The 25,477-nt window shown below is 37.6% G+C and overlaps 3 protein-coding genes across 3 annotated transcripts in view; 1 reads left to right on the top strand and 2 right to left on the bottom strand.

Moving 5' to 3' along the window:
* LOC131525225 (H-2 class I histocompatibility antigen, Q9 alpha chain-like) overlaps positions 1-7,569 on the bottom strand; it is a 24,162-nt gene extending 16,593 nt beyond the window's left edge. The window contains exon 1 of the mRNA XM_058752601.1: positions 7,381-7,569. Coding sequence (XP_058608584.1) covers positions 7,381-7,429 — 49 coding nt within the window. The 5' untranslated portion in view covers positions 7,430-7,569. The remainder of the gene's footprint in view (positions 1-7,380) is intronic.
* A 6,570-nt stretch (positions 7,570-14,139) lies between these two features.
* On the bottom strand, positions 14,140-19,215 carry LOC131526026 (major histocompatibility complex class I-related gene protein-like). The gene is made up of 8 exons (XM_058754090.1): positions 19,167-19,215; positions 17,683-17,943; positions 16,453-16,731; positions 15,817-16,098; positions 15,611-15,715; positions 14,932-14,973; positions 14,763-14,804; positions 14,140-14,171 (listed from the first exon to the last, which is right to left on the bottom strand). The coding sequence occupies exons 1-8, from the start codon at positions 19,213-19,215 to the stop codon at positions 14,155-14,157; spliced, it is 1,077 nt and encodes a 358-aa protein (XP_058610073.1). The 3' UTR covers positions 14,140-14,154.
* A 2,519-nt stretch (positions 19,216-21,734) lies between these two features.
* Positions 21,735-25,293, top strand: LOC131526025 (tapasin-like). Its single transcript, XM_058754089.1, is given in 9 exon segments — positions 21,735-21,923; positions 22,006-22,065; positions 22,068-22,199; positions 22,486-22,734; positions 23,337-23,696; positions 23,803-24,126; positions 24,434-24,535; positions 24,801-24,829; positions 24,941-25,293. Coding segments are annotated over 9 exon segments (1,329 nt in total). The 5' UTR covers positions 21,735-21,862; the 3' UTR covers positions 24,953-25,293.
* The last annotated feature ends 184 nt before the right edge of the window (positions 25,294-25,477 follow it).

Genomic DNA, 25,477 nt, shown 5'->3' on the forward strand with positions numbered 1-25,477 from the left:
GGCTGTTATTAGACTTTTTGTCTCTCATTTCTCGCCATAATTTCATCGCCTCGCCACGGGCAAACCGTTCGAGATATCAAAAATCCCTCCGCAATTTAGCATCCCCAATGTCTTGAGATCATGTTCACCGAGTTTGGTGGCAATCGGATGATAGTCCTCAGAGGAGTTTATCAAATTCCAGAGCTTACGCTTTTTAAACAGCCCTAAATAGCTGACTTCCTGTTGGGCGGAGCCTATGACATGCAGTGCGAAAGTTGTTCGGCTCAATGAGATCTATATATGTACCGAGTTTCATATGAGTACGTGCAAGTATGTGTGAGCTACACATCAAGTTTTCAGACCGCGTTGTAGGCGTCGCCGTAGAGCCCCCGTGCCACGCCCGGGTCCCAGCCTTGGCGGCGTCCTAATGACCGCAGATTCCAACGTGTGTGTAAATTTTCAAGAGTTTTTGAGCATGTTAAGGCCCCCAAAAAGCCCCGGTTAGTCGAAAAAAAAAAAAAAATAAATAAAATAAATAAATAATAATAATCCTTAGTAAAACAAGAGGGCCTGCGCCATTCTGGCTTGGGCCCTAAAAATAATAATCCTTAGTAAAACAAGAGGGCCTGCGCCATTCTGGCTTGGGCCCTAATAATTGCACAGTGCTCTTCAGTAGGCATAGCGTATCAACAGCATTTATGGTATAGATCCAATTTTTTTTTTCTCTCTCTTAAGCATATGCCACATTTGTGCTAAACATGCTCATTAAGCATGTACTTACACGACAAGCTCATGACAATTCACAGGTCTAATATTTGTCTTTGCTTAACTCTACGACCTGACCTGGTAATCACACAATTATTAGTCAGTGTAGGTGTAAGCATTTGAGTCTGTAGTGCCTCTACTTTGCTCGGCTTCCTGGGAATTCACGGCACGGTCAGGAACAGGCGTTGGTGACTCTATTATGTTTTGTCCCATAACATCCATTAGGTGCTTGCGGTTCCGGCGATATTCCTGACCTTCGGTGTTTCGGCTGATGTAAGAGCGTCCATCCTCCAAGGCATGCGATACGACAGCAGGTGTCCATTACCTTGCTGTGCATAAACGTTGGCTCCTTGTTTCAGTGCGGTAAGTGGTTTCGCTGCTCTGTCATATATGATTTTTGTTTTGCTTGGCAATGCTCTCTTTTGAGTTGTATAGCAGCGGGTTTGCATGTCTGTGGTTGCAGGAGTTTGTCCGTAACGGGGATGATTGAGCGAAGCCGTCTGCTCATGAGAAGCTGAGCTGGTGATTTAAAACCATCAACGGGTGCATTTCTATGCTCCAAGATACTCAGGTACGGATCCTTTCCTTCTTCGCGTGCTTTTGTCAATATCCGCTTTACCGTTTGCACAGTTTTCTCCGCAAGTTCATTACTCTGGGCATAGTATGGGCTTGTTGTTGTGTGCCCAAAATCCCACTGTTTCGCAAAAACATAGAACTCCTGTGAACTGTATTGCGGACCGTTATCGGACACAACTTTTTCTGGCACTTTGTGGCGCGCAAACATTGCTTTTAGCTTTCGGATTACAACAGCCGCGGTAGTCGAATGTAGTTTTTCTACCTCGAAGAAACGGCTGTAATAGTCGACAGCAATGATGTAATTTTCGCCCTGCCATGCGAAGAGGTCAGTAGCGACCGCTTGCCATGGGCACTTTGTTATTGGGTGCGCAATCATCGGTTCTCGCTGGTTGGAGTTACGGTGCGCAATACAAATGGAGCAGTTTTGTACAATTTCCTCTATTTGCTTGCTCATGCCCGGCCGGAATAGGACATCCCTTGCTCGCAGCTTACTTTTTTTCCACACCCATGTGGCCTGTGTGCATCTTTTCTAGCATGCTGGGTCTCAGACTGCATGGTACGATGATTTGTTCACCTTTTAGCAAGATGCCGTCGGCGAACGAGAGCTCGTCCCTGTGATTCCAATATTTTATCACCAGTGGTGGGCAGCTTCGTCGCGTCTCTGGCCATCCTGCTTGGATTACCAGTCTTAAGGCTGCGAGCTGGGGGTCCTGTTTCATCGCCTCACGCAGCTCCGCAAGTTTGCTCTCTTGACACCGGTAAGTTGCTGACTACGGAGTGCACTTGTGCCTCCATTCCTTTGTTTAACGATGCGTCGTGGTAAGCAATGGATTTCCTAGACAGAGTGTCGTCAACAGGTATTTCTTTTCCTGGTTTGTGAATCAACGTGAAGTCGTATTTCTGCAGCTGTAGACTCATGCGCTGTAGGCGTGGTGGGGCGGCAGAGAGCGGTTTCTTGAGTATGGACTCCAAAGGTTTGTGGTCCGATTCTACTATGAATTCTCTCCCATATAGGTATAGTGAAATCGTTTACATCCAAACAGAACGGCGTAAAGTTCTTTTTCTATTTGTGCGTAGTTCTGCTCCATTTCCGTGAGCGATTTGGATGCATAAGCGATCGGTTTTCCTTTTTGCAAAAGAATTGCACCCAAACCGTTTTTAGCCGCATCCACCTGCAGTTGCAGTGCTTCTTTTGGGTTATAGTATGCCAGTACACAGGCCCCGGCTCTCTTGTGACCAAGTCCTTGGTCTGTTGGAAGGCAGCACTGTGCGTTTCGTCCCATGTGAATTTGTGTACGCAAATAGTGCTTTTTTGGGGGGTCAGTCGGACGCCCCTTTCTCTTGTTCTTTGAAGCATTGCACGTAGGTTTTTATCATGGTCCTCCTTTGTATGCCCGTACACTAGGATGTCATCCACTATAGCTGCTATTCTGGACAGCCCCTCATATGTCTCGTCTATTTTCCTCTGGAACTCATCCTGCGCAGAGACTATTCCAAACGGCAGACGAAGGAACCGGTATCGTCCGAAAATCGTGTTAAACGTTGTAAGCTTAGATGACTCTTTTTTCAACTTGATGGTCCAGTACCCTGATCTGGCGTCTAATACACTAAAGTATTTTGCCCCTAAGAGTCTGGAGATTACGTCATCCAAAGTTGGTAGTGGACAATGCGGCCGTTTTATTGCCTTGTTCAGGTTGCGTGGATCAAGGCATAGGCTACACGGAGTTCTCCAGTGCGGGGTTTTTCCACTACGACTAAAGCCGGGCTCACACTGTGCGATTTTTTAAAAGTCCTTTAGGATTGTACTTGTTAGACTGTACGAACATGATGATCATGTCACACTATGGGATCTCAGTTGTCATTAATGTCAGACTGTAAGACGATCAAATGTGATCAAATTTCACCTCCGACGAAATTCTGGCAGTGTCAGAAGATTTGGCGCACAGACCTGCAGTGTGACTACCCCTACGATGAATGTCAATCTGTCTCCGTTTTTCAAGGCAAGCTATGAGCAGAATTAATGCCAGAGATTTCTTCTATCCGCCATAAACTCCGGCGCTCCCGTCCTCTGCTCACGGAATCTGATATGTTTATTTTCTATATAATCACTGGTTGCGCCGCTGTTTTCATGTGGGTGTGTAGAGCTGCATGCACTATTCTTCTTAAATACGCCGGTATTGCTGCCGTTCATATACTTTTCATGACAGCCAACATTTCGGTCCCACGTGCAATGCAGTTCGCAGTCACTGGACGTGTACAGGTTGATAATGTAAAACTCTGGACAAGTTTTCTTGCAACTCGTCTTGACTGTCGTACAGTCTGACATTAATGACAACTGAGATCCCATAGTGTGACATGATCATCATGTTCGTGCAGTCTGACAAGTACAGTCCTAAAGGACTTTTAAAAAATTGCACAGTGTGAGCCCGGCTTAAGGCATTGACCCAGTCTGTCGGTTCAGTTATCGATTATTCCTTGATGCTCCATTCTATTTAATTCCTCCTTCAAGCATCTGCGCAAGGTGAATGGAATTTTTCATGGAGGGTATACTACTGGAATGGCAGCTGGGTCAAGGTGTATTTTACACTCACCTATTTTACACTTTCACATCAGCGAATTCGCTAAGCAATTCGTTGTTCTGTCCGGTACTTGTTTGTATGGAGAGAACCGGTTTTATCAAGTCCATTTTTAGGCACGCTTTAAGTCCTTGTATTGGTGGCGCTTAGGTGTCAACGACGTAAAATTCCTGCATGGTTTTGGTCTGGTTATGCTTGCACTGGAGTTGGCAGGTTCCTTTTACAGACAAGGTTTCGCCTCCGTTTCTGGGATTATGTTTACTTGTTCCCCAGTGTCCAATTTAAATCTTATTTTTTGTAGATTCAACCCTACTTCAATTTCGGCAAAAGCTTGCTCGTTTACCACTTTACTGTGTTCTTCATTTATCGTGTCAATGAAGAATTCCTGTATTGTTTCACAGTTGGGCTCAGTGTCGTTACTTACAGCATGCACCGTTTTTTGATTCCAAGGCTGTTGCGACTTGCAAGCCTTAGCAAAATGGTTTGGTTTCCCGCATTTCTTACATTGTCTACCCATCGCTGGGCATTTCTCTTTATCCCGGCACACCTGCGCGCATCGTCCGCATGTCATAGATTTTGTACTGTCCCGCTCAGCTTTGAAGGCAGTTTTCACATGACTTTGCCGGTTGTATCATTTAAACACAGCGTGCACGACTTGTGGCGTCTGAGCTGCACTGTGCGGTCCACCATAGATTTTAGTTGACCTTATGCTACTTCATGAGACCACGCTATGTCTATGGTTCTTTCTAGGGTTAGATCTGATCCATAGTTTAGCAGTTTTTCCTTTCAATTTTGCGGAGTTTATTGCAAAATCTATTCTGTCCCTTACCATCTCGTCTGCATTAGCGTAGCCGCAGTCTTTAACAATTTCAGTTCTGTTACGAAATTGTCAAAACTCTCACCGTCCACTTGCACTTTCTCATGGAATTTGTATCATGCGAAAATGTGTTTTTTCTTCGGCATCACGTATGCTTCAAATCTGTCGTAGTATGTGCTTAGAAGTTTTGTATTTTCTTCAGTCAATGTCCAGGTGTTATAAATGTCTCTCCCTTTTTCCCCTATCCACAGCAGGAGATAACTGCAGTGTTCCTCTTCTGATTTTTCATGGAGTGGGCCTTTGAACATCTGCTCAGCGTGTTGTCGGAATCTCCTCCACGAGTCAGGCAAATCCAGGGAATCCCAGTCCATCCTGGGCATCGGCATGTCAGCGGAATCCACCTCTTCCTGTGAGTTCTTTTAGTTTTCTGACACCATGTTATATTTTCTGTTCACTCTATTGTGAAATAGTATAATATTAATCACAATTCTGAGACACCATGCGGTACCTGTCACGCATTACGCGGACTTCCTTTATTTATTTATTTTTGACGTGTCACTTCCTGTGACCGTCAGCTTTATGGGTAATGAAGTTTCACATATAACGTTGATACCAATCATTACACGCGACCATCGACACGGCTGATTGCTTAGTTAGCAAAGTAAATGCATAAATCACACCTCATAAATATGGCGATAAAGGAGAGAGAGAGAGTGCGAGTGTGTTACACACACACACACACACGGTCTCTCTCCATACAACGCTCTAACAGCGGCAAAGTTTGATTTTTAAATGTCCTGATTTTGAACAGATGTAAACAATGGCAGCAGGAGGCTTAAACGTATAGACGTGATACCAGCTAAATTTAATTATTGTACTAAATAGCAGAAACATAGTACTTTATTCTGATTCCCTGCTCTGTGAAGTAATGTGAGGGAGGAAACTAGTTGAGGTTAGCTAGTTAATTAGCCATGTTATCTGCCTCAGTAGCAAGCCAAATAGTATTTATTTCAACACGGCGGGAGGGTGGGTCGTCTTGATCGAGGGTGAAAGAGGGAGAAATGAAGATGACACAGATATAGTCTATCATGTACAACCTGGAAGTATTTATTTAGCGATCGGCGCTAAAACGTCAGCTGTATGGAACATCGTTGTGATTAGTCTACGTTACCGGAGAAATTCCCATACGGCAGACTTCGTGTTTTTCATTGGGGGAAAAAGGTCCAGGGATTCCTTCGGCCATCATCCTACACACAGGTGACTCTCACTGACAGTTATCCGGAGGAGGAGGGGTCGTGTGACTCCTTTTACGCTCTTCACTGCTCACAACTGAGGGAGTCCTGCACTTCTGTCTTTGACGACACGTAAAAAAACTGCGTATACCGCATGAAACGGTATAACGGAACATTTTAGTGGTTTTGAAACCGTGACTTTTCCAAACTGCGGTATACCTTGAAACCGGTTGTCGTCCCATGCCTAGAACCTTCATGTAATTTTTTCAAAACTCTAGACACAATTCACAACCGATGATCAAAATCCACATTTTTCAAAACAATTAACACTTTTTCCAAATGCTTGGGTACAATATGAACCAAAGATCTTTTGTTCATTGAACTAAAATCACAGGTTCAAAATGACACAGCTTAACATCAAAGTATTTCTATTTCAAAATCCAACTCACACATTTTGAAAAGAGATATCAAGGTTCTGAAATTGGTGACAAAATGATTGTAAAAACTGTAATAACAAATCGAAAAACGAACAAAAAGAAATAAAGAGAAATGACAAGCAGTTGCTAGTCATCGGTCTCTAGGCAGAAAGACTTAACTCAGGTTAAAAATGAAACTGATCTCTGATACAACATGTTGTTTACTTTAGGAGATGTAGGCCTACTAAAAACAACCAAAACATTTCGAAAGTGAAATAACTCAAATCAACAAACATAATAGGCTATATGTGACCCTGGACCACAAAACCAGTCTTAAGTCGGGTATATTTATAGCAACAGCCAAAAATACATTGTATGGGTCAAAATCATCGATTTTTATTTATGCCAAAAATCATTAGGATATTAAGTAAAGATCACGTTCCATGAAGATATTTTGTAAATTTCTTACCGTAAATGTATCAAAACTTAATTTTTGATTAGTTATATGCATTGCTAAGAACTTCATTTGCACAACTTTAAAGGCGATTTTCTCAATATTTAGATTTTTTTGCATCCTCAGATTCCAGATTTTCAAATAGTTGCATCTCAGCCAAATGTTGTCCGATCCAAACAAACCATACATCAATGGAAAGCTTATTTATTCAGCTTTGTATAAATGATGATGATGTATAAATCTCATTTTTGAAAAATTGACACTTAAGACTGGTTTTGACATCCAGGGTCACATATAGGCCTAGGCTATATATATTGGTAAAATAATTAAACGACATAGGTTACAGGCTTTTAGGCTTATACATTAATGCTTTCTATGACACAATCCCATAACTCCAACGAAATTATGCTTTGAGTGTGATATTTTTCTTCTTCAGGTATGTATTTTCAGAAATGTATGTAGCTTGCGTCAAATCATCGCTATTTTAGCGAGATGTTTCAATAACAAAACACTTCAACGCTAAGAAAATCATTCGCTAGCTCTAATTGAAAAACACTCCACTTACCAGCATAGGCTAAATGAAATCCGAGAAGCAGGACCAATACAGGTCGCATGGTTGTTTTTAGCTACGAAACACTTCTTTTAAGAAAGATAATCGTTCCAGAGAAATTACTTGTAATGTTTCGTCCAGACGTTTCAGTTTGTTACCTGTAAACAGGTGAGGTGTCTCAAAAGCGAAAGTCTAAACAGATATTTCCGGGTTTGGGCGGAACTCTTCTATAGCAGAATAAATACGAGGACAAATATAATTGTTCACTTTGTTCCGAATAGCAAATTAAACAAGGTTATCTATTGCTTAAATGCCTCATTGCAGTCTACGAAAAGTGTCTACAGATATTATGGACATGGTCACCAGAAACTATAAGGAATTAATTGATTATGTAATATTATATTGATAAAAAATATTATTCTTAATATTGCCTGCTGGGAGTGTGAAGCCATTGATAATGAAGACATATTCAGAAATTTACAAACAATAGCTAAGCCAATAAATAAAATTTGAGGTGTGAGTTAAAGAACATTTTGTTTGTTTATTTATTTATTTATATCTGATAACTGCTGTATACTCTTTCAAGTCACCACTTAATGCCTAATGTGAAGCTTCTTATATGGTGATGGTTGCTGTTGTTTTCACTTGTTCTTCTCAAAGTCAGAACAGTGTGAAGTAAAACTTGTCTTGGAAATAATCCTTGCAGAGTAATTTTACGTATATATTGGGTCTCAGTTTTTGACTTTCAGTGCCCATTGAACAAATAAATGAAGAAAAAAAAGGAAACATTGTATTTTACTTTAATCCTGGGTCTTTATTTAGATGCAAGCTTTTTTGTTTGATAAACAGAACTGTATTAATCATCAATGCCCTGCTGGTTTGAGATTTAGTACACATACAGATACATTAATTACTTTCAATTATTTTAATCTATTGAATATCTATGATGGCTTTTGGAAGGTCAAATCAATGTAGGACTGGAGGGAAAAACTCTACCTGGAACATGATTTAGAGGGGGACCCACAGCAAGAACCTGCACCAGGGCCCCGGATACCCTGGCTACGGCCCTGTGTGTGTTTAGGTGTAGTTTTGTAAACACAGTGGGCAGCAGGATAAGCGTCATTTTTTCAACTTCATCTTTTCCACGTGTCTTGCCTCCTAAAATGCCAGAAGAAACATACTACATTTCATTTGTATCATATCACATGACTGACAGTTATACTGATGAATGATAACACACTTACATCTAAATCAATTTTGATCTGTAACACTGTCAGAGGCTATAACAGAAAACAACATCACAACATCACAATGGGCCACTCCATCAAGACTGTTTAGATTAGCACAGCAGCCATCTATAGAAAAGGACAAAATTGCTATTTTTATTTATTTAGATATTTTAACATACTATTAACCATATTACAGCCCATCTCAATATGTAGATATAAGGATCTCACCACTGACAGATCTGAATCCTGAAAAACAACCAAGACAGGAACTATAAGTTCAATAATTTCACAAAAACAAAATCAGCTAAAAGAAAAACAGCCTAAATAGAACCAACTATTACAAAATACATATTTTATCTTTTTATGTACAACCACAAATTATAACATTGTCAAATCACATATGGTGTGTTTATTTTTAAAAGAATTACATTTAAGACATTTTAAGACTAAGTAAATTTTAAATATAATTTAAGACCAGTTTTGTAACAAAACAAAAATTAAAAATATATAACCAGAGTTCTCTAAAGTCCTTATTCTGTCAACAGTTAAACAATTAAATAGGACCTAAATAGAAATTTTAAATAGAAATGTGAAACTGTTTATGGCTTTAAATTTTGAATAGTGAATTGTATATATAGTGAATTGTTGTTTTAATATTTTTAAGTATTTTTGGACACCCTGTCATAATTATTTGTCCTTACCTCTTTTCTTCTGATAGACCACATATCCAGCAAAAACAATGACAATCAACAGGATGACAGCACCAACAATGATGTCAGCTGGAGAAGAATGTCCTGATCGGAGAAAAACATCACAGTACTCACACAGTCTGATAATGTTGTAAACCAGTACTGGTGAAAAATCTTGAGCAGTGATATCAGCAGTGATATTAGCAATTTGTATATTTAAATAGCATATTTAAAATGTGCAACTATATAACAACACAGGTCTAAATATTTACAGTTAACATGAGCAAAACAAATAATGTAAGAGCCAGGGCCTGTACCACGAAGGTAGTTGAAACAAGCAGCAACCTCCCGGTCTCGGCCTTGAAACCAACACGGAAGTGACTAAAACTGCAATTCTGGCCGCTAAAGACTGGTTACCTCCTGAGTATTCTTTGAAGTTGACATTTTATGTAACGTACATTTAAGTTTTCATTTTAGTTATAGTTTATTTTAATTTATTTATGATTTATTTATTTATTTTAAAAGATGTTTATGGTAACTATTATTTATTTGTTTTTCTCTTTATATTTATTTCTCTTTTTTGTTATTACTATTATTTAGGTAATTACTGTTTTGTATTCTGGTTGTGTATGTATTTTTTTTTTTGTTGTTGTTGTTGTTGCTTTGATTGTATCCCCTGTGAATGTTATATGTTTAATGAAAAAAAAAAGACTTGACAGCAGAAATAAATATTTCTAATGTCTGGTACAAAAAGTGGTTTTAGTCTATATAGCTTATTTTGCCCTTCATGACAACTGTGAGGGGGTTGAATTTTTTTAGAACTCATCCGTTTAAATTATATTAAGCCTTAAAGTTCTGCATAATTAAGGGCGTGGCCACTTGAGTGACAGGTGGATTGCCGCTGATGTCACCACTGTTGCGCTAGGTGGGCGGGGTTTCAGCAACCAGCTCCACGCCTCCACCACTGCAGTGACGCGCTGCCAAGATGGCGACGGCCGTCTCCGCCATAGGGCTTGGCAACCGACGTCACTGCGCAGTGCATTCTGGGACGTAAACAAGAGGACGCCGCCATATTGTGAGGCCACATCGGGCAAGACTTAAAACAACCACACGAAAAACAATGTTGAAAAGTCGATTAAAAGAACAAAATGTACTATACAGAGACAAACTTCTAACGGACGCAAGAAAACGGTACCTGGAAAAGATGGCCAACCACCCGCACCTATATTTTTGCCTGATTTTGATTTAGATAACCGCACCCGATCGTCACATTCAGGGTTCATATACGGTCATGAAAAACCTGGAAAAGTCATGGAATTTTAAAACAGCAATTTCCAGGCCTGTAAACTTTTGGAAAAATAAATAAAGCCAGAAAGTTTTGGAAAAGTCATGTTTCACAATTCTATGTACAGTAGAATTATGCTTAATCAGGTCCTGAATTTCGGTGTGGGATATTGCGCATATATTCCCGCAGCTTTCGACTTTAAAATGAGGAAATTCCTGCAAAACATTTATTCAATATAGCGTGTAGGTTAGATGAGTAAATAAATTCACACAACCAGTCATTTGAAAACAGCGTGAGTGATTCAGCTGCACCGGCGTCTTCTCTTCACATCGGCGCATCTAGTGCTGCTGCACGCTGCGATACAAGACTTTAGCTCGCGTTTCGGTACAGTTGACAGAATTGTCAATTGCCTAATCGGTCATTGTTGCATCGTCACAGAAATGTATTATTTGCACGTCTTTTTAAGTCTTTCGGTACTCGTGCGCTCCAGGGGCGCTTTTCTGTCGCTGCAGTCACATCAAAGCGCGCTGCGAACAAACAAACACAGCTTGTTACGCTTAAGTGGCCAAATACACACAAAATAATGTCAAAATGGTCGTCCTGGCGAGTATCCTCATAAGCATTGTCAGTTTTGTCTTAAGTTGCGAAAGAAAACGCATATGTGTAAGTATTGGATCCGTGAAACAGGTCTTGTGACAGAAGCCTAATAAAGTGTGCCGTCTGTCATTAATGTTAATCAAACAACAAAAGACAGAGGAAATCCCTCACTGCTCTTGACTAAATGTTTTGTTGAATAACTTTAATATGTTGATTTACACTTTATTCAATTTCTGTATCCTATTTTAAACAGGTTCATATTACAACTTCCTCGGCGCGTCGCAACAAGTGGCCTCACAAAATGGCGATTTTTCCCATCAGCCACCGTGGCGCTAGAGCAGTGACGTCACGCCCCCATCCCCTATAGACATATAAATACCATAGACATATAAATAAGTATTTATTATGTCTATGGTCTCCGCGGTTGTGGCGAGAAGGGATACAGCTCAGACCGGAAACGAACATGAAATGTAATTTTCTACCTATTAGATTGTGTTTTATTAACGTCTACACCTACCCCAACCCCTTACAATAATTTAAAATAGTAATTGTTGTACAGTGAGACAAATATTATGCTGTATTGATGTGCGCATGCCCAGTAGCGCCATACGTATCCCTTCTAGTCTTCTAACCCGTCTCTGCGCATTTTGAGCTTCAAATATGCTCCTCAGAAACCTACAGTGAATTATCTTTGACACAATTAATATTTTTCCTGAGGGCTGAGGGTTATTCATAAATCCCAAGAAGACTACCATATGAAAAAAATTATTGCTCAGTGTTTGATTTTCCTAAACTCAGGAGACTTAGATGAGATTCTCTCATTTTAGTATCAGCAGCATTTCAGATCTTTCTCCTAAAATTCCTTAGGAGCATTGGAAGTAGACACAAATGAGACATGAGAAATATTTGAGAGAGAAAAAAAGAGTCAAAATAGAGAATGTGTTGGAAGAAACATAGAATATCTCTTTATTGTCTCGCTGCAATCTCTATCAAGACTCCATTATAGGAATATTTTATTGCACAGAGGTTGCTCTTTTTAACCTCAGGAGATTGTGATTCTCATGTATTTCTCATTTCAGTCTCAACAGTGTCTCAGATGTTTCTCCTAAAAATTCTTAGGAGAAATAAAAGAAGACACAACTGAGACATGAGAAAGATCTGAAAGAAAGGAATCCAAAGTGGCAATTGGAGAGAAACGTGTGAGAAACATGGGAGATCTCTTTATTGTCTTGCTGTAATCTCTTGCAAGACTCCATTATAAAAATGTCTTACTGCTCAAAGGTTGCTTTTTTTATTGCAATGGGGGTTTTGGACAGGTGAGAATTGAACAGGAGCAGGAAAGTACCTTTAGCTGGGATTCAAACTCATGTTGTCTGAGGTGCAGTTGTGTTTTGACGTCGATGCTGTCCACAAGACTATGGCTCTGACAGAGAGCTCTGCTCAGGATACTAAGGGGTGATTCTCTTACATGTCTCATTGAGATATCAGCTTTGTCTTAAGATGTCTTCAGTTTTATTTTAGGAGAAACGTTAAACTTTTACTAATACTGTAAATACTAAAACTATCATTTAAATAGCATTAAACATTTCAGAATATCAAGGGTTACTAGTTTAAATGTTTAAATTTATCTTCAATGTCCAGCATTACACCACATTTTCCAAACACAATAGAAAGGACTTACAAGTGCAAGATGTTTAGTATAAGAGCAATTTATTTTAACAAATGTAACACTAGTGTTTTTGTTGTTTGTTTGTTTTTTTGCTTTGTTTGGTATTAAAATTTTGTTCTGTACAGCCCATTTTTGCACGTATGTAAATATAGGTTATGGTTTCCTCTGTTAAATCACTGTGCAATAAAACACTGTCTACATAAAACAACTTCAAATATGACAATTCATGTATTGTCTTTGATTGAAATGGTGTAGATACATGACACTGAAGCTAACCAGAATGAAGAAAAATAAAATAAAAAGAGATCTCTTTACCATTTCAAATATTTTTCCTAGACAGAAATGAGGTTACCTTGAGACTGAATGGAAACTTTTGGTCGAGTCTCCTGCTTCTCAAACTTGTCTCCTGAGACAAAAACTCTAACACTCTCACAATGGTCTTCTTTAAAGCTTTAGAAGAGATCTCAACAACATCACGCATCGTGCTCAGATATTTCTCCTGCACTAAAGACTCGAGAGCTCTCACATTTGTCTCCTCTAAATTTCAGAAGCGATCTCAATAACTTTACAAAGTGTGCACCAAGTCAAATGCCTCAATATGAGCTCAAACATTTCTTCCATATGTATTAATAATCAAATTAGTCAATTAATAATCAAGACTGAGTCATAAGCCATTTATGTGCCTTTCAGCAAAGAAAGCTCCAGGGTTACATTTTCTGTAGATCAGTTTTGATTAAGGCATCCGGTACATTACTATTTCCAACAACAAATTATGTGCCTAAGTACTTAAACATTGTCCTATAAAAAGTAACATTATCCTTATTTCTGCATAATTTCTCTCTCAATATAGACTTTAATTCTGAATTTATGACCCCCCCCCCATTCAAATGTGAGACCACCAGAGTCTTTAGCTAAGGAGAAAAATCTGAGCACAGTGTGTGATGTTGTTGAAATCTCTTTTAAAGTTTTAAAGAAGACCATTGTGAGAGTGTTAGAGTTTTTGCCTCAGGAGACAAGTTTGAGAAGCAGGATACTCAAGCAAAAATCTCCATTCGATCTTAAAGTAACCTCATTTCTGTATGAGAAATATTTGAGATGTTAAAGAGATCTCACTTTTGATTTTTCTTTCCTATGGGCTCTTCTCATGTGAATCAAAATACACCCATGAGCTACAACAGTAACAAAGCCCCCTCATAGAATCACATATTAGAAAGAAAAGTATTTCATGAAGTAACAGTTAAAGGGTTTAAAGAAAGACACTGCAAGTTGGGTAAAACTTTTTCAGGTTCAGTTTTCTCAGTAATCTTGTGTCTTGCACAATCATCTTGTGTCTCTTTCTGTAACAAAAAAAATCCATTTTTATTTTTCATTCAGCAGTACTTCCACTAGATCCACTGTGTGAGCCATTGCATGATAACTGTCTAAGACACTGTTATATCCATGGTCAGGATCAGAGTTCAGAGCTACATAGGAAATTTTGAAAAATTTGAGAAGATGCTGATCGCGATTGATGCTGAGCCTCAACTACAATGGTTGCATTCTTTTTCTTTTTCTTTTCATTATTCACTTACATGTTAGGCTTTTGGTTCTGTTAGCAGTTGCTGTTTGTCACAGGCTGGAGAAGAATCTCAGATACTCATTCGGAAAGTTAAAATCCCATCTCAACATAAACTGGACTACAACTTCACTTTAATATGTTTTTTCATCATACAGCATTAAGCCTCTTCAGGGCTGCTGGGTGAGGAACTGTTAATGCACATGAGAAAAATTACTCTACTACTTTGTGACCGAGTATTGTGCATATGTGATAAATATAGTCTCTATAAAATTTTTGAAATGTTTTCAAAATTGCACTAAAGCCACCGGGAAGCAAAACTGCAAGAACACACTGCGCACTGTTTTTTTAAAAAAAAACTCATAATACTTACTTTTTGGGCCCTTGGTGTTTTCAACACTTGAGCTGTCAGAGGCTGAAGAAGTAAATGAAACCTTTATTTTACAAAAAAATAACCCAACACACACTGTTTAACAAGAATGATATAACAGTTCAAATGTTTAGGAAAAACACGATTACACGATGCTTAAACAAACACTTACATAGTAGACTTGTGGCACTGTCAACAGCTGAGGTGTTAGGCCCTGGAGAAGAAAATTAAACTTTTACAACAACACCAGAACATACTGATAAACCCAATGCCTAAAATAGCACAGTGTTAACCAACATATGTATTGGTAATGACATGAGAGAACAAAAATCCTGTAGGAATGAATTCTAATTCTTACATGCCTTAATTATTTTAAAATGAGCAACAACAATTACATAAATGAAAATAAATCACTGTAAATCACTTCACTGTCTAGAGATAGAGTTCATACTTTATACATAAATGCATATTGATGATTTAAGGAAATGGTAAATAAAACAAATATTTTTGGTGTATTTTAAAAGAAAATTCTATTTCAGGTTTTCTACTCAAAATTTCACATTTAAATCAATGTGTTACTTGCAGTTTATTTTTAACTATGTTTACTAGCAATTTCTGCATGACAATTGTTTCTACACCATTTTTGTGTGTGTGTGTGGGGGGGGGACTGTTGAAGAGTAATCCTTTTAATTCTGTATTACATTGGTAAAAAAATAAAATAAAATGGATGTTCAATTAATAATCCACTAATATATGTAATCTGGATTATAAAACTAATTAAAAGCATTACACAAGTGCATTAAATATTGTAGTAACAACAGCTATCAAAGATTAATCATTTCTGTTCTCACCTAATTTTTCTTTTTTCCAATACACCAAATATCCAGCGACACCACTGAACATTAACAGGACAACAGCAACAACACCAACAATGATGCTGATGGGAGCAGAATCTGCTGTTTGATCAGAGGAAAACATCAGATTACTCAGAGTCTGGTAACGTTACTGAAGGGATTTAGCCACTATATTTGTAGTTCACTCATCTAATTTCTCTTACCATTGTTTGTCCTGATCTCATTTGCTGTCATGGTTTTGCCCTGGTGCTCCACCACACAGCTGAACTTGTTGTTCTTATACTCATCAGGTGTAAATTTGATGGTGCTCGTCCTCTGAAAGGTCCCGTCCTCATTGGGAAGAAGTTCACTGAGATCTACATCCTCATGAAGCTCTTGTCCATTTCTCATCCAGGTGATTGTTACTCCACTGGGGTAAAAACCTGTAGCATGACACGAGACTGAAGACGAGGAAGACTTCTGCAGCAGAGACACCCGAGGAGAGACTAGAGAGAGAGAGAAAATTGAAAACAAGTGATATTAAGTCTCCAGCTGCTGCAAATGATCCAGAAAGAGTCACTCTGGATAAAAACATCAGCTGATTTTGGTTTGCATTCGAGGGGCTCAAGCACAATACTGAACTCTAAATTAGGTACATCTAAATGAATGAATCTGATATATTATTTTATAAATAAATAGTATAAATTACAGGTAGTATCAAAAGTAACAACCCTTGCATTAAATTCCTCCTGTTTAGTCACCTCTGCTAATCATTTCCACAGCAAAGGCCACATGAATTAAAATCAACAAATTGAGAGCATTTTAGAAAACATGCACATTCTGGATAAGGACCGACATACCCATTTTTTGCAGTCTCCTCTTTCCATATTGCAGATAATTCTTCAACCACTCAATACAAACAATGCTGTAGTAATTTCTGTCATTCTCAAGGAAGCCTTTTTTATTGTTCCAGTTCTGTGCAGTTTGGACTCCTTGCTGCACTGGAGAAAAATATCTCAGCTCTTTCCAGTCCAGAGACACAAAGTCCTCTCCATCATACCCATACTGTTTGAATGCATTTGTTGCTTCAGTTTGATCATCCCACTCACAGCCGTACATTCGCTGGAGTGTGTGCACACCTGAGGAACAGAGAGACAATGTATGTATATTGTATGAAAAATCAATTCATTAAGTCTAAAGACATCAGTCAATCAGAAAGTCCCACATTTTTTATAAAAAAAAAAAAAAAAAATTATCTAACAGAACATATTTCTCTACAGTGACTACAGATTTCAAATTTACAAATTTAAGTTTAATGAATGGTGTCTCGAATCTGCTCTATTTATGTAAAGTAGTTTCCACAAAATAAAATGTAGAATTTCTATAAAACAAAATAAAGCAAAAAAGTTTATCAGTGCCCCAGCATCAAACATACTCCTTACATTCCAGACTATTTCTGGCTGCTTTGACAAAAAACTAACAGATTAACACTGCTTGCATATCATGCTGGAGCTCTGTTTGAGCTTTTGTATGACAGATATCTGGGTCACATCAGTGCTGTGATCTGTCTGTGGATCTGTTCAGCTGTGTGTCTGTGTCTCTGAGGTTCTGTTTGTGTTTTGTAAATCTCCTGCACACAGAGTCTCAGACACATTAATGTTTTCTTTTCCTCAAATACAAGGCCTGACATATTTTTTTTTCTTAGTGTTGACAAAAAAAGAGGATCAGAAAAGTATTTTTTAGAGAAACTAAATTGATTCATACAAAATTAATATAATGTGCATTGATTTTTATTTAATATACCTGTATCAAGAAAAATCAGGCTGCTTGTAAAACAGCAGTTGATCTGCTTTAAAATCACTAAGCATGCAAAATCCATCATCCCATTTTTTAAACATTTATTTTTGGCATTTTTTGCCTTTATGATAGGACAGTATGTTGACAGGAAGCAAAGTCAAAGTCAAACTCAGTACGCCTAAAGCACAATGGCACTACATGTTGGCATGCTGCAAAAATTCACACATAAATAAGAAAATGGAAACTAAAAATGATCATGTTTGCTGTGTGTGTGTAGGTAGTTACAATTCTACCTGCTGATTGGTTGAACCATTCCTTTAGGAACTGTATGTTGTTTTTGAAGGTCTGATGGCTGCCAATCAGGGGCTGAGTCTGTCTGTCCCAGTAATCTGCTCCTTCATTCTGTTTCATCCACTCTGTCTTCGGCACAGCTTCCTTTTTGTTGCTGTCAAAGTACATAAACTGCTCGTCATCAACCAGACCAACTGCAGTGAACTCTGGGAAGTCAATGTCTCCAGACACACCAGTGTAGAAGTATTTCAGAGAGTGTTTTCCTGAGGAGAGAGATACAAACAAAGAAAAACATAATTTTAGTCATCATCTCACAAGACGTGCTCAGCTTGCTCAACATTCACACTATTCACAATGTTACATGTAGACGCAGTCAGCATTATATATGAAGCACATTTTGTAATAGGTAAAAACATAAAATATGTATTTTTTAAAACATGTAATTGGATAAAAATTATTTAACTTAATAAATTAATAAATTTTATTGGAATGACTTTTGCAAGATATACTGTTTTAATTAGAATCTTACAATATATAACATGAGACAGAAAACAAATAAATGGAGTAAATGGAACGTGTTGTATGCATTATGTACATAATTTCAAGATTTAATTTCAAACTAATTTACTGAATAGAATATAATTCGACAACCGCATTACTGAAATGAAGAGAGCAACAATAATGATTTGTAGTCAGCCTACACCTTCAATTCGTCATTTTTCGATTTGTCTATTTCACTGAAATAATTATTTTGTTTGCAAAAATAAGGTTGCTTTGTGAGCTCAAAATCTTTTTTTTAGGAAATGTGTTCTCTTCTAGAAATGTGTTATTTTGATTTATTCTGCTGTTATGGGACTTTCTCTCATACATAGTGAAACAATCATTCTAGTTTATTAATAGCAGACCACAATCAATGTAGTGGGTTTTGCAAGTTATTTGGAATAAAAAAAGAAAAAGCATGAAATGCAAAAAAAAAAAAAAAAACACACACACACACACACACACACATTAGCATGTTAACAGCTGAGTTAGTTAAAAATAATAATAGTAATAACTTTGTTGATTTTTATTTATTTTTTTGTTCAGACCTCCTATGAAATTATGTCTAAAAGGTTTAATTTTCATTAGGCTAAAGAATAAAATATGCCTTCAAAAGAAAAAATAATAATAGGCTCTGCTTAACATGTAAATAATTGACTATATATTTTGTATAGCCCTATATTGTAAGAATAAAGAATAGGGGCCTATTAAAATGTGTAGCGTGTCAAAATAAATATTTAATAATAAGAAGAAGAAGAAATAAGAAAAGTGTCAATAACACGACACTCTTGACTGCTGTGGTTCCTCAAATGATCTGTTTTAAAATAAAATAATATCAATATCATACAGTTGCAAAACTTAAACAAACAAAAAACAAACAAACAAAAACAAATAAGAAAGCTTATACTGGTACTAGTGTAAAATCAGCATAGCCTAATTTACTCACCAGCATAAGCAAAATGAACTCCAACAAACACAAGCACTACGAGCCACATTCTTGCATTTTCCTGAGAGGCAACTCTTTTTAGATTTAAAATACTACTAATAATAATTCTAGGCTAGAGAAAAGACTTAAAATATTCAAGTTAATACCAAAAGTTGGTCTCAGTTGTTGACTTTGAACTAGAAAAATGTCTCTGCAGAAACGCCTGAACAGGTTCTGAAGCTCCAGCCAGTAGGCGGTGAGCGGGCCACAACCCAAAACTTCTTGACTTTCTCACTTTGTGTAAATCCACATGGTTCAGAGTACATATTTTTTCCACATTAATTTCACACTTGTCTATTATAAATACGTGGTTTTGTTTCATAATTACAGTGTATACTTTTTCTTTATTTACCCCAAAAGAATGGAAGTGAAATTTAACAACATGCCCCATAGTTGGGGCACATTGTAACATCTGAAAGGCACGTTGTAACATGACCATATCAAAATGTTATCTGATCTAATATACATAGGCTACATATATTTTGTAGATAAAGTAAAATTAACTTTTTGAATAAAATAATGGCGTTTGACAATGAAGGCATTGCTACCAGGGCCCCATGCTAAGTACGGCCCTGATCACAACATACAGCTTTAGCTAATTCATAGTTCAAAATAATGTGGACAAATAGATAGATAGAACACATTCAGAAAAACACAGATAAACACACTCTCATCCCTCCACACACAGCTCTCACAGAACACGAGACAAACAGACAAGCCAAAATGCTTTACATTTCTTGAAATAATAATTTCTAAACATTGAACATTGACTCTCAGTCTTTATCCACCTATTTCTCATTGTTTCTCATTAAAATTAATTAAAGTTACTAATGTAAACTACATCATTCACTATGTCATAGAATAGCATAGTTTAACTATAAAAAAGTTCGTCAAGTCAAACTTTAGGCTGGCTTGGGAAAGCCTAGCCTGAAAGTTTAAAGCAGTTGTAAATTACATCGCTATGTCATAGAATAACATAGTTTAATAATAGCAGTCTGCACAACTGGAATTTAAAATCGGTTAGTGTCTTTTGTTAGTTGGGTCATTCTTCATTTGTGGTGGCAAGTGGTGTCCCTCTACTTTACAACAGTTTAAATACACTTTAAATACCAATAAATCTTAAAATGTTTGCATGTTTGTATTCTGTAGGGTAAACACAATTTGTGCGCCGTTAATAGTGACATTTTTATTTTAAAATACATATTTAATTGAGTTTGAGAGACTGCATTTGTAACAAAATATGCATGTTCCTGCCATACCTCAGAGAGGTATCATGGAATGTAATTGCAACAATATAACATTTTTAATAAAAATTAAGTGGTTATATTGTGAATATAGATTTTAACATGTACAATATTATTAAATTGTTTTTAAAAATGCATATTTTGTTATATTTAAGAAAAAAGTTGTGTCCCCCAAATTCATGTCTGTCATGTTACAACAATGCATGTCACCCATTTAAGAAAAGGGGGAATGCTATGTGAACTACTTCCTGTGTGTAAAGGTCACTGCAGGTGCTGGTTGATCTGAGGGGTGCATGGGGAGTACATTCTTATTAATTTTCTTAAAGTTAGCTAAATTTCTGACAAATGCATGTCGCACTTTATTAGTGTCTGTGGTGTTATGTTGATAACTTGCAGATCTGACACATTTTAATCAAAATTTTGATAAATACATACTTATTAATATTTTCAAAATGTCCCCTGATCTTGATGGCAGCCTCCAGTTTAGAAAAGTCTGGATTTAGGCTGATTTGTCTGTGGTGTTACTATCTTTCCTGGCAAAATGTTACTTCAATTATTGGTAACACCATAGACATGGTTGTGTCACCAGTGTTTGATTAAAATTATTTTTAAAAAATCAAAATGTTCTTAAGCTTCTATTTTAATGGATATAACATATTAAACTAATTTAAATGCACAGCAATATATTTTATTAGAAAAAAAACAAACAAGCATTTTTGCAAATTCTGCCTCTGATTTGTCACCCCAATTGAAGAATGACCCAGTTAGCAAAGCATTAAAGACTTATCTAAACTGCTAAATAACAGATTGGACATTATTTAAAATGAGACCAATTTGTTATTATTTTAAACACTAAAAATCTGATCTGAAAAATTTACTACAGCCAGAAATTTACTTTAGTTATGGTAAAATAAATGTTCAGCGATAACTTCTTTGGCACATTCTTTTCTCTATATAGTGTTGATATGTCAACTAGTAAAATGCCAGCATGTGTGTTACAATTTACAACTAACCCCGCGTACCCCTACAGATTCTGGACACGTTCGGTTACTATACACCGTCTGGAGCAGTATTTGTTTGTATGGAGCGCCACCTAGCAGAGAATAATAGTTTACCGTAGGGAAATGCATGTATTTTAGTGTCTTACTGTATATTCCATGTGGTTACAACACCCTACATGATGCTACATAAAAAAACATGTCACAAGTCATTTCATTTCATTTTCAAGTGGCAAAAAGATGGTTTTGGATTAGAAAACATTCAGTAGTTTATGCGCATGCGTCGTGATCACGCCGCGGAAGTTCGGAACTGAAAGTGAAACGCTGCACGAATGTTTTGGGAAAACAGACGGATCTTTAGCACGACAAACAGCACAGTTACATACCTAGTTATCATTTTAACATAAAAGCAACGATGTCTGATATTTCGACCGTATATAAGATATCTATCATCGCATTTGCATTGTTTTTTGGTGGTAAGTTTTTGTAATCAAGAATACAGTTTAATATATTCAATTATGCGTGTGACCAATGAACATAATCTCTCTTATCCTGCAGCTTCCGGTTCTGTATGTCCGGTTCTGGAGTGCTGGTTTGTTCAGGAGAAACCGGGTCATGGAGGGGTTTCTCAGCACCGATGAGTCAAGAGAAATCTCTCATGTTCATCAGAACTGAAGCCTTCAGTGAAGAGAGCTTGTCTGAGCTTCATCCTCCTGCAGACATCAGCTCATCCAGGATTTACTATGTGACCGGTCAGTGACAGTGCAGCATTTACCTTTTAAAAAGACATGTATAATCTATAAAATTGACTGTATAATCTGTAAATAACAAGTCAAAGAAGATTTGCACAATGTTGTGCTCACTTGGTGATCTGTAGCTACTCTAAGGTTTATTGTATGGTAGTATAATACTGTAGGCCTATTTAAATCCCTTTTCTATACCAGCACTACAGCCATAAATGACAGTATATGGCACCTGTTCTGAAGCATAAGGCAACTATTTGATGATAACTAATCTTTAATGCATGTCCTCCTCCAGATCCCGCTGGTACGTTCTGCAGTGCTGCTCTGAATCCAGCCAAAGGCTCTGTGAACAAACCCAAGTGTGAGATTAACCCTTTCACGCCTCACGCCTCTATGGTCAGATGGACGTCTGCTCTCACTGACTCCGCCCAAAGCCCAGTCTACCTGCAAGCTGATTGGTTCTCAGTGGCAGCACAAGGGCTTGACGAGCAGCTGACGCTGTCCAATATCATGAGAGCACCTTCAGCTTCTAAAGAGCCACAAGGTAGAGAGTCCAAATTTATCATATATTGGAGAAATAATAAATAGCCTACATATAACTGCATATAATAATATATATTATATATTTGCATAGTATATTGTATAATAAATTACAATAATTGTTTGTAAAGAGCCAAAAGTTAGAGTACAGGTTTCTTATGTATTGCATAAAAATGGTCTTAATATATTGCATAACCGCATGTAATGTTATATACTTTATAACGGCTCAATAGGTTATATAAAAATTTAAATAATTGCATATAATATAATTTATAATAATTATTAGTGGTAGTAGTATTATTAGTAGTATTCTACATAGTTATACATATGTGATTATATATTTTATTTGTAATTTTTAGATTGATTTGCATTCCAATTAGATTTTGCAATTTATATATCTTATGATGTGATTTCATATTTTATTTGTATTCAAATTTTTTAATTTTTGATTTGTATTCCCATACGATTTTGCAATCCAGGTATTTTATAATTTGAGTCATTAAAGTAAGGCCTAAAATCAGTTTAACCCTTCTGAGCTATTGAGGGTTAAACACGGTCTTACTTTACTTAATTAATCTCACTTTTGTTTCTCTCTCTTTCTTGAAGTGATCCTGAGTGTGTCCAGTAAGACTCCTGTGGTCCGCTCTAGACTGGGAGAACCAGTTCTGTTGGACTGTGGGTTCTGGGTCGATCCGTCTTCTCCGGTTCACGGCTCTGGATTCTCTATCGAGTGGCGCTATCAGTTCAGGGGTGAAGGACGGCTGGTCCTCGCTTACGACGGCAAGAACGATCGGTTTGCAGAGACATCAGAGACCGGAGCCGATATCGACATCACAGGCCTCTATGAGACAGGAAACGCATCACTGGTTCTGGAGGAATCTCGAGTGAGACACTCAGGAACTTACATCTGCACGGTTTATCTTCCTCACCTGCTGGCTCAGGTAGCTGTGGACCTGGAGATAATCGGTGAGATGGTGGTATACTTATATTATTATGCATATGATGCTGTAGCCACCTAGTTTAACTATTACAGTTATGAATAGAATAGTAATCCCTGCCTGTTTTCTTCCAGAGCCTCCGTCTCTGTCCATCTACCCGTCTCCTCTTCCTCTGCTGGTTCCTGGGCAGGTGCTGCTGGTTCAGTGCGAGGCGTCTGGTTTTGCTCCTCACACTCTGGATCTGAGCTGGGAGTTCAGCGGGGCAGACGGGACGTCCCGCTCTCTGGGTCAGGGCAGTGTAACGGGTCACAGACAGGCGTCTGATGGCACCTTCAGTCAGAGCAGCCGTCTGGAGCTGGACTCGGGGAAGCTGGGACTCGGTCGCGGTGGAGACGTCACCTGTGTGGCCAAACATGAGGGAGGAACACGACGAGCTGCTGCGACACTCAATGTGATCGGTGAGTTACACTATCGTAGACTGACACATGATTATAGGAGAAGCCAAAAGAGCAAAATATATATTAAAACATGTATTTTTAATATTTCACTAAAGATAGTGATATGTTTTTGTAAATAGCAAGTGAATGATCATGGAAGATTATATGGTTCGCCAATAGGTGGCGACAAATGACTGTCTTTGTGAGAGAATCAGCCAAAACATTTTTTTTTTTTTATTTAGTGCATCTTCTGTTTGCATTTCCAGAGGAACACGTTTGTCAGTCAGATTGTTCTGCTGGTCTTGATCTGATGTTTTGTTGATATCAGGTGTCAGTGCTCCTTCTATTGAGGACTCGATGGCGATGGTTGCTGTTGCACTTGTTCTTTACGGCATGATGAAGTTTCTTTTCTGGACATTCAGCTCTTCTGGTAACTCAGTTCTCTCTGATCATTACAATATTAGATTTTGTTCCCCCTAATATCACTGCATCACAGAAGTGCTGTTTACAAGTGAACTGACATTAGAAAGATCTGTCCTGTTGTGTAAAAAAAAAATCTTTAAATAATGTAGTCTGTATCCTCACTGACCATATAGAGCTGTGGTTATCATAAAAGATGCCTGGCATATACATATATACATAGAAATGGACATCTAAATGTGTTTTATTTTTATTTCAATTTTCTTTTCATATAGATTCCAGTGACTCAGAGTTAAAAGACAAGGTAAGTAAATATTCACAGTACTTTTAACACTCCCAACAGGTTCATATTTTAGTGATGGTGTCATTTAAAAGTAATCTGTTTCATTATTGTTTGGTTCTCTCTTTTCTGTAGAAGAAGAAGTAAATCTGGACCTGGACCTGAAAGCTGAGAAACACTGAAAGGAAACCATGAATCAGGAATATTCAAAATTCCTTAGATGTTTATATTTGGAAACAATAACCACTGTAGTGTGTGTGTGTGTGTGTATATATGTGTGTGTGTGTGTGTGTGTGTGTGCATCTAACTGTGAGTTCACAGTATATTTTGTATGTATGGATCATTGTATATTTTTAGAAGAGCCAGGAGGGAGAACATTAACTCAGAGAACTGAAGCAACATGTGATCTGTGATGTAGATCAGATTGTCTGATCTGGTGAAGGCTGGAGACAAGCTGCTGAGACAGAATAAATGTGATTTTACATTTTTGTCTGTTTATTTTATTTATATATATTTTTATAGTATTTTGCAGGGCTTAAAGTTCTCCGGCACCGTGCCGGGTCTCTGGTGTGTGGGGTTTGGCAGCTTAAAAAAAGATAGTCCTACATTTAAAAAAACTTGTTGATATCACGTTCGAGTTCATGAGTTCGCCTACCAATGGTATGAGAGGCA

This window comes from Onychostoma macrolepis, chromosome 19 (genome assembly GCF_012432095.1).
Source record: "Onychostoma macrolepis isolate SWU-2019 chromosome 19, ASM1243209v1, whole genome shotgun sequence".
Taxonomy (NCBI): Eukaryota; Metazoa; Chordata; class Actinopteri; order Cypriniformes; family Cyprinidae; genus Onychostoma; species Onychostoma macrolepis.

What these genes read in the sequence shown, in the direction of transcription:
- LOC131526026 (XM_058754090.1), bottom strand. Translation starts at nt 19,215, where the DNA reads ATGTGGCTCGTAGTGCTTGTGTTTGTTGGAGTTCATTTTGCTTATGCT. An exon ending in AGTTCATTTTGCTTATGCTG is followed by an intron (nt 17,944 to 19,166) that starts GTGAGTAAATTA and finishes CTCTCTCCTCAG; the next exon opens with GAAAACACTCTCTGAAATAC. An exon ending in CAGTGCCACAAGTCTACTAT is followed by an intron (nt 14,805 to 14,931) that starts GTAAGTGTTTGT and finishes TTACTTCTTCAG; the next exon opens with CCTCTGACAGCTCAAGTGTT.